At 38.2% G+C, this 11,353-nt stretch overlaps 1 protein-coding gene across 7 annotated transcripts in view; it reads left to right on the top strand.

Annotated features, from left to right (window-relative positions):
- Nucleotides 1-3,958: 3,958 nt before the first annotated feature.
- Nucleotides 3,959-11,353, top strand: part of LOC124162210 (probable phosphorylase b kinase regulatory subunit alpha) — a 76,835-nt gene continuing 69,440 nt past the window's right edge. For 4 of the 7 annotated variants that reach the window (XM_046538663.1, XM_046538661.1, XM_046538665.1 and 1 more), the window contains exons 1-3: nt 3,960-4,224; nt 4,305-4,463; nt 4,608-4,824. In XM_046538663.1, the coding sequence (XP_046394619.1) occupies nt 4,147-4,224; nt 4,305-4,463; nt 4,608-4,824 (454 nt within the window). In that variant the 5' untranslated portion in view covers nt 3,960-4,146. Of the gene's footprint in view, nt 4,225-4,304; nt 4,464-4,607; nt 4,825-11,353 lie in introns of all 7 variants that reach the window. The other 3 variants (XM_046538664.1, XM_046538662.1, XM_046538659.1) reach the window with 2 other exon arrangements.

Genomic DNA, 11,353 nt, shown 5'->3' with positions numbered 1-11,353 from the left:
ATGAAGAACGTTTTCAATAGCACTTCGGAGTTCACAGTACTTAAAAATCGTAATTGATGAACTATCATCCCATGCAATTGCACATCTATCCGAATACTTTTCAGCGCATTCCATAAACAACTCGTGTAACTGTAACATTTTGAATTATTTACATGCATTGAATGCCGCCTTTACGCAATTTCAATCGTGATTTGTTATTTAAGACCGATCGACCCTTAGACCATATAAGAACTAGACCCGCCATTCCCCACCCCTACCCATGTCTCGCCGTGTGGCCAACATCTCCCCTCCGCTCCCTTCCTTCCCCACCCACTTTTAAAGCGACGTGACGTCACGGTTGGGACGCTCATGGTCGTAGCGCATGGCTACGAATGGGGATTCATTGTATCACTGCGGTATTCTGACCATTTTCTTCGCGATTTTTCAATTAAAAGTACTAATATATATTGCGCTATGTACGAGAAGTATTCTCTCAGCCATGGTTGGATTGGTGAACTTACAATTAATGAACAGTGGCATTTTTCGGCATTGGCAGCGACGAAAAAATATTGTGGCAGTAAAATGAAGACAAAGCCCTTTGTAAACTTACGCAGATTTTTTTCTTATCTCGTTAGCGATCTAGCATCATTCGGAACATCGTTATAAAAACATGAAATCTTGCACAAAAGTTGTAAACGGGGGGAATTTTAGAGAGGAAAAGGGTCATAGTGTAAAGAATTTTCCGGTCGTCCACGAAGTAACGCGGCAACGCCTTCGCATCAGAATTCATATTATTTAGGTAAGTAATTTAGATATTTCATAAATGCATAATTTTTTACTTAGCAGACAGCTCTCGTGTTATTTATATTTTGTGATGGTGGAAAAAGGTCAAGCGCCGGCTTTGCAAGTGACACCTACGATTTACGTACGCTACGGAAAATTCTGGGAATAAATAATACCTATTAACATATTTATAATAAGAAAGAAAGAGAGGATTGGATTAAAATAATTTTAAAGATAAATTTGCTTTAAAACAATCAATTATATTTATTTCATTGAATAACTTAATAAATATATTCTTGCAATTTTGTACGTATGTACTTACCGAGTTTTCAATGAAATTTTTTTAAACTATTTATGACATGATTTTATTTTTTAGATTTTTGTCATAATGCGTAACAAAAGAGGATGCAAATTCAAAGATCATATAAGAAGTGAATCTCATTTTATTAAAAAAAATCCAGGAGCGATTACTTTGTCTAATGTGTGAAATGTAACGGGTAATTTTCTATTTTTCACGGCAGTAGGAATGATATTTCGAAGCACTTGGAGACGCAAGAGCATAAAAGATATTTAAATACTTCTGCATCTTCCTCCAAAATACAGAAATTTATAATAAAAACGAAGAAAAAAAACTTGCATCAGCAGAAGGATGTCTTTCCATGCCATTTTTCATGGTCATTCCTTCAGATCTAAGGCCTGTACATCACAAGTTTTAAATCGGTTTTGCAGCGTACATGATACACAACGCCGTTCAAACAGCTGCTGTTTTGTTGCCCGCAGATGTGGAAAATATTGTCATTAAAATATATGTTGAATTAAAACTTTTGGGCTATGTCGCCGCGTCAGATTTTGGGTGGCCCCAACGTTTCCCGACCGATGCTGGTCGCTTTCTCAAGGGAATCCCTTTCAGATTCCCTTGAGAAAGCGACCAGCATCGGTCGGGAAACGTTGGGGCCACCCAAAATCTGACGCGGCGACATAGCCCAAAAGTTTTAATTCAACATGACGAGCACCCGCGAAAGTTTTAACGAAGAATTAAAATATATTTCTATTTCTACATTACACTGTGCGTCTTCAAATGTTGAAAGAATTTTTTGAAACTGAGAAAGTCGCATGTATAAGAAAATACTTGGTTACTGTAAAACGCGCTAGTTACCTCTTTCGTCAGCTGTAGATAGAATTTTTAAATTATACCACACCATGAATTCCTACTTTCTATATCAGGCTTAATGTCCTAGAATTGTAGAATAGAGTTTTGAAAAAGAATCCTCAAATTTAGCTAGAGTTTAAAAACAATCAATCACCTTTTTTTAAAATTGAAGTTATTGAGGGTGATAAAATTTTGGTAATCGAAGTAGCGAATGAAGTTTAAAATATCTGAATCAAAAGCGGTCAGAAAGTCAAAGCGGTCGACTAAAATCTCTATGACTTTGGACCCATTATGACTTTCGGAGGTCAAAATAAATTGTTGTACGGATGAATGAACTGCGTAACCGACTTTGGCACCCTTCAAAACCTATGGTTTGACACGTTGGTTGTCATGATGGCCAGACATTTAACTCTATGACCTTTGACCCCCATTGAGACCTCGGTGGTCAAAAAATCAACAATACGGATCTATTAACTGAAAAATCGACTTTGGCACCCTTCAAAACATATGGTTCGAAACCTGGGTGTCACGATGGCCGGACGTTTACCTCTATGGCCTTTGACCTCCGTATTTACCTTGGAGGTCAATTAGTGAATAATACGGGTATTTGGACAATACCAATGACTTGGGTGCCCTATAAAATCCATGGATCGACACCTTTGTTGGTATGCTATTCTTTTTGCCACCCTTATGACCTTAACGGTGACCTTACTGGGTCAACGGTTGAATTTTCGTAAATGAAAGTGTTTTTTTTTCGGGTTTCTTGTGTCCGAAAACCCAAGAATTGACATTTTGGTCAATGAAATTCAGACATTTTTCAATCTCGATTTTTTACATTAAAACCACATAAGGCAAATTAAAATTTTAACTCAACAAAACTTAGGACCTTTCCCCATAAGTGTGCCAATTTTCATGAATATTGCTCGATGCAAAGTTACTAAAATTACAGGTCAAAAATGACACACGACCGTTGGGACAGTCTTAATATTCATTTTCTAGGAATGTCACCGTTAGGTTAATCTTCTTGTAATAAGTATTATTTCTAAAATAATTTTGCCTTTTTATGGACCCCTCCCTTCATCCTATGTGAGATATCGTGGGATTTTGCTCCACGCCTTCTTTCTAATCTCACGTAGGATTTTTCAAAATGCGTATTTTCAGTGTAAATACGTTGATCTAGGCTTCATTGTATTGGGTTCATAAATAAAACGATTTGTTTAATTATTTTTATTGAAGATTACCGAGGTCGCAATAAACTGGTTTTTGCGGAAAAAATTACGTGATACTTTCCAGAACCCCTGTTTTTTACCTAGAGGGGGTGAAGCCATGGTCTAGGGGGAGGAAAGCCATGGTCCAGGGGGGAAGCCATGATCTAGGAGGGGGGGGGCAAGCAAAGTTGAGACATTTAAGCATGGAAAAGATGAATGAAAACAACATTAAAAGAACATTATAACAGCGCTTTATTAGTTTATGAGATTATTTCATTGAAAAAATAGTTTTATTTCAGTTACTTAACTTATACTAATACATATCATTTTTCGTTGGTTTGAAGAAAATTTGTTGAATACTTTCGTTTCAATTCAGTACTGATTTTTCTTAAAGACTTTTGCGATTTTTGCTTCTAGGGGGGACAGCTGCTCCCCCTGCCCTTCCCTGGGTACGCCCATGTTTAGATACATATGACATTCTTAATCAATTTATTTAATACGATCGCTTCTCCCTTTATCTTGATTTATTTAGCTTTTTGCGCACAGTCAAGGCTATAATGCCTTGGTTCATCGTAAAAATATATTTATTAAGAGTACAATCATTTTGCGTGCCCAATATCGTCGCTTTTCAGCGACTTTGCAGCGGATGAGCGTTAAAATATCTCAAGCGCGCATACGGAATATCGTCTGCGGTCCCAACCGTGACGTCACGCTCCCTCATCCCACTCACTTCCACGCCGTGCGATGTTGGCCACAGCGCTCCGCCCGAGTGGCAGGTCTACTTACTTAAATGGTCTAAGGATCGACCGATTGACATTCGAAAAGCGACTGCGCATAAAATTTTCTCCAGTCTCCTTGATGATGTCCTGGGAGGGAGCTGTTTAACCTCTGTCTGCGATGTTTGTCCTTGCGGAGACTTGAGTGTGAGCTGGAGCTGTTTCTTATACCGATATGTGTAAATATTCAATCAGTGCATATGAGATTTGATGATATATTTCCGTGAAGTGAAGTGATACAGCACTAAAGATGAGGAGCAGAAGTAATTCAGGCGTTCGCCTGGATTATTATCAACGGATTGTCCATAGGTTAATTATGAGCCACCAGGTAAGGGTTGTTTTTTTATGTTTCTGAAATTCAATTTCATGAGTTTCAATAGCTTCAAGCCCATTCTGCGTTTGTTTTAGCATCCCGTTACGGGGCTGTTTCCTGCTAGTCCAGAAAACAATCATGCTTGGGTGCGAGACAATGTTTACTGTATTCTGGCAGTTTGGGGTCTCTCAATGGCCTACAAAAAGATTGCCGATATGGATGAAGATAGAGCTAAGATGTATGAACTGGAGCAGGTAATTATTTAGTTCTTAGCAGCAGCGAACAAGAGGTCTTAAGTGTTGTCGAAGTAATTCCCGAATCGATCCTGAGTAGGTTATCTATTTAGAATTAGGAATTTTGTTAGTAATTCAGTAGCTTCAATTTAATTAACTTTTCAGAGTTGTGTCAAACTTATGCGCGGACTCCTGATGGCCATGATGCAGCAGCGTGACAAAGTTGAACGGTTCAAAGTCAGCCAGCATCCTCTCGATGCCATTCATGCAAAATTCAGTTCAATTACTGGCCAGACTGTTGTTGGCGATGCCGAATGGGGTCATCTTCAGCTCGATGCAGTGTCGTTGTATCTTCTGATCCTGGCGCAGATGACAGCTTCTGGTAAGTACGTCTTAAGTACGACCTACCCATTCTGTCCTAGTGTCGCCAGTTTTTTTTTGTTATGGTATGACTTCCTCCATATAGTTCGTGTTAAGAGGATGTATCCAAAAGTGTCGGAAAAAATGGAAAAATTTACCCAAGCATTACTTTACATCAGTGGCGTAACTAGGTACATAAGGTAAATGTACCAATGCCTGACCCTGAACCAGTAGCTGACCCCCATTTCCTTACTTAGTAATAAGAAGAACCTAGGGCACTTACATTGTAACCTTCACCCACATAACTAATCATAAAGATGTTACTTTGTTGCAAACACAGTTGATTTGGCAACAGAGTCAATAGTTCCTTGGCAGTTGCTCATTTTCAGTGGTGACTACAACTTCTATGAAATTTGAGGCCATTTGTAAAGAATTCTGATAAGAGGTAAGCTAGTCTTTATAAGAATTTTACTGAGATTATTTGTGTACTATTTGCAAGTTTATTGTTTCAATAGATTTTTGGGAGTTTTTGTAATGGAGTTAGATCACTTTTTAACTTCAAAGAGCTAATTTACCTCTTACTTAGGGGGTGTCAGCTTTATGTACCAAAACTAAACTGCATGCACTAGTAGCTGACCCCAATGTCAGGATTAGGTGCAATCCAAATTTTTCTGTTTTTGTGTGCAATGAAGCCTAAAAAGGCAATTAAGCCTTCAAAATTAATATGAAATTGATTACTCAATGAGAACTAATGGCTGACCCCCCGGGTCAACCATTGGGACATGGTGGTATTTTGCTGCACCTTTACCTGACCCTTGAGTTGAGTTTAGCTTTGTGATAAATAATTGACCAGTATTAATAGGTTTAATTTTAAGTAAGGTTAAATATAAAGTCTTGACACCTTTTCAACCTTATTTGGTAGAGAAATGGCTACTCCTAAATCCAAAATTTTAAAATATCCTGAGGATGACATGGTAGCAGCAATCTCGGCAGTGAAAGGAGGAATGGGCATCAAGACAGCAGCAAGGCAATTCAAAGTGCCTAAAACAACCTTGCTCTACAAAGTAAAGGGTGTTTACCCAGAAAAAAGGAGGATGGGGCCAAATACTTTACTTTCAAAAGAAGAGGAGAAGGTGCTGGTTACGTGGGTCCTTGACATGGCCAAAGCTGGATTCCCAGTTTCAAAAGAAAATTTTTTAGCCAGTGTGGCCAGACTTGCTCGTGAATTGAGAAAGGAATTTAAAAATGAACACCCTGGTCGTAAGTGGTATGAGGGGTTTTTAAAACGCCACCCAAATATTAGCCTTCGTGTTTCACAAAATCTTACAAGGAGCCGAAGTGATGTTACAGCGGTGAAAGTTAAAAGTTGGTTCGGGGAGGTTAGGGATTACCTGGAAAAATCAGGCAATGAAGACATACTGAAACATCCGGACAGAATTTTTAATATGGATGAATCTGCCTTTTTTTTGAATCCTAAAGGTGCTAAAGTTCTGGCAAAAAGAGGTGACAAGACCATATATAACATTGTAAATAATGATGAGAAAGAATGCCTAACGGTTTTATTAGCTGGAAATGCAGCTGGATTTCTTGCACCTCCAATGGTGCTATACCAATATAAACGAATCCCTGCAGAAATTTCCAGCAGTATTCCAAAGGACTGGGGTGTTGGTTGCTCTGACAGTGGATGGATGACTAGTGACACTTTTTACAGTTACATTGCAAACGTGTTCTACCCATGGGCCAAAGACAATGTGGAGTTCCCGATAATTATATTTGTTGATGGGCACAGCTCCCACTTGTCCTATCATCTGAGTGAATTTTGCAAGAGTGTAGGCATAATTTTGGTGGCACTTCTAGCAAATGCCACTCATTTATTACAACCAATGGATGTGGCAGTTTTTAGGACACTCAAAGCTGGTTGGAAGGAGCATGTTTTGTCGTGGAGATTGGAAAATCAATCCCAGGTATTGAAAAGACAAAATTTCGCTCCTCTTTTGAACAAAGCAATAATGGAGAAAGTACTGCCCAATGTTTTACAAAGTGGCTTCCGTAAATGTGGACTATACCCTTGGGATTCAACCTTTGCTGACAGCATCACTGAGAAGAACATTTCTCCACCTAAGGCATATACAAATCCTGATAATCACAGTCTTCAGAAAAAAAAATGAAGAACATTTTCTGTTTTTAGAGAGATTCATTGAGAAACCTACACTGGAACTATTCAAGTCTGTCCCAGAAGGAAAACAATGGACTGGACCTTTATGTGATACCTCTCTTTTCCAGGTTTGGAAGGAAATGAATCTTCAGGTTCATAGTCAATTAAATCACACAGAAAGGACTGAAGAACAGTATTTTTCCGATATATCTATAAGAAATATTGGGTCATCAGTTAAAGAAGTGGGTAATAAACTGCAGCCAGGGAAGTGCTATCTTGAAATTCAACCCTTTGAAGAACCAGTGAAACTAATTGACCTTCAAGATGCTGTCTCTGAGCCTGATAATAATGAGCCGTCACAGTCAACAACTACCCAAGTCTCCAGGATAACACTGGTACTTGACAATGACCCAGTTCTGACTCCAGGTCAAAATGTTGACACATGTTCTGCTATTCCAGGAGGAACTAATATACATTCTACTCCTGATAAAGATAAAGAATGTATTCCTTCGCCCTTCAAAAGAGCTCTTTTTTGGCCAGAACCAAAAGTACAGGTGACGAAAAAAAGAAAAACTGAAAAGATCCCTTCAGTCGTGACATCTCTACAGTGGCAAGACTACCATAAAAAGAAGAGAGAAGAAAATGAGAAGAGAGCCAATTTGAAAGAAGAAAGAAAAAAACTCAAACAGGTGAAAGCAAACGAAAAAGTGCTACAAAAAGAAAAGAGTGTAAAATGCAAGTCAAATCAAAGCTCAAAGTCAAAGGTGATTTTTGATTCTATCAGTGCTAATGCTAGTTCGTCAAATCATGATATGCCTGCGAGTGCAGATCACAGGAATGACACATCAAGTGACATCAACAACGACTCAAACAATTCATTAAACATTAATGATTATGTAATTACTGAGTATGAAGAAGAACTTTTCCCGGGACAGATACTAGAGAAAAGGAAAACAAAATATGGCCAAGAATGCCTCATCTCAGTAATGACTATGAGTGGGCCATCAGGTTGGCGTTGGCCAGAGAAAAAGGATGTGATTTGGTATGATAATAATAGTGTTTTAGGTAAGATAAACCCTCCCTCAGCTGTAAATTCTAGGGGTGTTTGTTTAGTCCCTGAAGTGAAGCAATTCAAAGCTAAACTGTCTAATAAAGAACTTTAAGTAAATATCATCACTCATATATAACTTTGAAGCTTAGAGAGTCAAAATATATATATCTTTACCTTTGATAATGTGTGTTAATTATTTTTAATACCTGTAACCTAAGTGTAAAGTGAATTACATTTTTTTAGCAATAGCTTTCCAGGAAAATAACCAAAGGGTCAGCTACAAGAACATCAGGGGTCAGGTTTAAGAGCACCGAGAATTTTGAGGGTCAGGAATAGGAGCATTTCAAGCCCATTTTGTAAAAAGTAAAAATAATATATTTTTTAAATTTACACGTTCAACAAAAACGCAGTCTTAAAGAAGAAGTATCAAACCTATTACTAATTTTAAAATGAATTGAACATGAATTGAAATTGTTCCTGTAGGGATATAAATGCAAGGAAAAAACCTTAATGGGTCAGGCATTGGTGCATTTACCTTATATGCTTTGGTGGGATGGAGGGGTCTGAGGGGGCGATCCCTCCTCCCAGGCAACAGGAAAATATTTGAAAAATGACATGCCTGGAAGTGTATTTTACATCATTTTGGCTTTTGAAATTTGGGTTTTACTCATAATTCTCCGGGAAATCATTGAAGCAGGGAAAACATTAGTATACTATTATATTCTCTGTGGCTTTGGGGGGGGGGGATCTATCCCCTCATCCCTCCCCAAATAGTTAAGCTACTGCTTTACATAGCAATGAAATCCTAAGTTCAGAATACTGCAGCCCTCCATCTAGTTCTTATACCTCCCAGAGGCTCTTTTTCCCCATATCCTTCTTCAGCTGTCCAAGGTATGTGGCCCTTGTTCTTCACATTGGGACTTTTCCGTCAAATTTTCCTTTTATTACGTTTCCCACCTAACTACCTTGTCTCTTTACATGGCCAATGCACGGTGTTCATCTTTTGCATTCAGTGGTCCATAGAGTCCTTTCTCCTCCATTTCTTCTCTATACCTCCTCATTTATCTCCCTGAGAGTCCATTTCATGTTCAGCGTCCTTCTGTAGCACCATGTCTTGAGAGCATATATTCTTTGCTGATATATTTTTCCCTATGGCCCCCAGCTTCTGAAGAGTGGCGAATACAGATGGGGGGCGCGTGCCCCCCCCCCCCCCCTGGTGGGCCGGCCCATATTGCCATTGCAGTACCACAATTATAAACTTTTTTATTTCATACGATGGCATCGTCGTGTATGTGTGTGTAATAAATTTAATTAAAATTTTGATTATATTGAATTAGGATTTCAATCAAACTTGATTATTTTTTTATTAGGTTAAAAGTAAAGGTAACTCAAGATATCTTTTGCACCCCTCGAGTTTTTTCTGTATCCGCTACTGCTTCTCTTCGAGCATAGTAGCAGCCTCTTTGCCATGAATGCCACCTTAGCTTGGGCTATGCAATGCTTGATATCTGTCGTGCTTGTACTCTCGCAGGTAATGGCACTTTCAAGATGGGCAAATGACTCCACTTGCTCCGATCTGTCATCTTTGAGGCAAATGTCAGCCACAGTTTTTTCTCTTCTGTAAATAAACATCTTGGTATTCTTCCTATTTACTCACATGTTGTATTGCTAAAAACCCTTTTTCAATTTTGGTCATTGAGACCCCTAAGCCTTCATCATTGCTTGTGGTGATTGTAATATCATCTGCGATCATTTCTTCTCCACCCCTTGATTCCTTGTCCTTGGTTGGTTCTCCTTTTAGTATCATTGGCTTTCGGGAAGCTGTTTATCACAATTTATCAAGGAAGCTTTCCCATTGCAGGTTGTGTCATCAGGCGATGAATAGATGATGCTATTCATCACCTGATTATGCGACCTGCAATGGCTGCAAAAGCTTGCTGGACTAAGAGTAATACCCAGCTGCTCCCGAAAGCCTCTGATGCTAATGATTTTTACTGCCAAAGTCTATGTTTCTGGTTCTCCCATTCTATAGCAATGGTAAATCCTAGTTTTTGGCAGTGGTATCTGGCACTACCCCAATTACACTACGAGATTCTCCCATTCCAAATTTTTCTGACCCATGGTGACCCAAGTGGATTTGTCATGGTTATTGCATTGACAAATGAAAAAAAATAAATACTAAGATACAAATTATAATCCCAATGGAAAAATTCGTGATGACTTAAATCTTATTTATAGTTATTCCTCGACAAAATATGTAAAAAAACAAAAAAGGGTCTGACCCTTGCCTCAATCCTTTCCAATTTTAGTCCCCTTCTAAAAGAGAGGCAAAGCCTAAGCGAGCCTGGGATTCAAACCATCGAAATATTTGGCATATACATATGGCCTAAGCTACACTCTCCCCAAATGAACCTCCCACCCTCAAAATGCATTCCTCTTCCACATGAACTCCTCCCAAAAGAATTTTCTGGCTACAGTCATGGCCACAGGTTAGCACCAAGGCTCTTGAATGTTTCTGATGATTTAACCAAATGCCTTTTATTTTTACCAAATAGAACTCTCTTCAAATTATTACTCACTGTATTGATTAAATGTGGGACTTAGAGTTTTGGAAGTTAGTGCAGTGTTTCTCTTCAAAAGTTTCCATTATTTTCTAGTGTTAGCTTCCATCCAATTAGGGGGGCTATAGCCATTCCAGCCTCCATAAATCCTCTGCGGCATATTGGTGTTAAATGTAGTTTTATTTCTGCACTGTATGACTAAATATGTGTTTCTATTATTTTTTTGTTCCTTATAGAAGGCATCCACATGGTAGTAAATACAGCGTCTTATCAGCAGAAGGCATTTGGTTTCAAAGTGTTTAATTATTATCTCTGGCAAAAAACTTATTATTTTGGCTTTAGGGGTAAATTTCTCTTTTCCCCGGATCCATCATTGGACTAGATTCCCTGAGGCAGGGAATAGGCCAATAATTCTTGTAAAATTGTCAATGTTTTTTTGGGGTCAATATTTTTATCGTGTGCATTTCCTTAAAATACTGGAATATTTGTTTCATGTTATAACCATATCTGTAGAAGTGTAAGCAAAAATACTAGATGTATGGTTTTGTTAGATTATGTTATTTGATAATACATGCATCGTTTTTCGTTAGTCATTTAAGGATGCCTATTTGAAATAACAGGAAATGGATCGAGTTAAATTATTCAGACAAGTTTTCATGCTTATTTATTTTATATATCATTGTTAGGGAAATGAGCAGGTTAGAATGTAGTTATTGATTTCTACTGGAAAATAAATCTTAAAAAAGCTATATTAGGGAACTTCTAATTGCCATTCTTTTGGAAG

The sequence above is a fragment of the Ischnura elegans genome, chromosome 7 (genome assembly GCF_921293095.1).
Source record: "Ischnura elegans chromosome 7, ioIscEleg1.1, whole genome shotgun sequence".
In the NCBI taxonomy this organism is placed as follows: Eukaryota; Metazoa; Arthropoda; class Insecta; order Odonata; family Coenagrionidae; genus Ischnura; species Ischnura elegans.
Note: the sequence above shows the minus strand (reverse complement) of the source record. Positions and strands in the feature narration are given on the sequence as shown.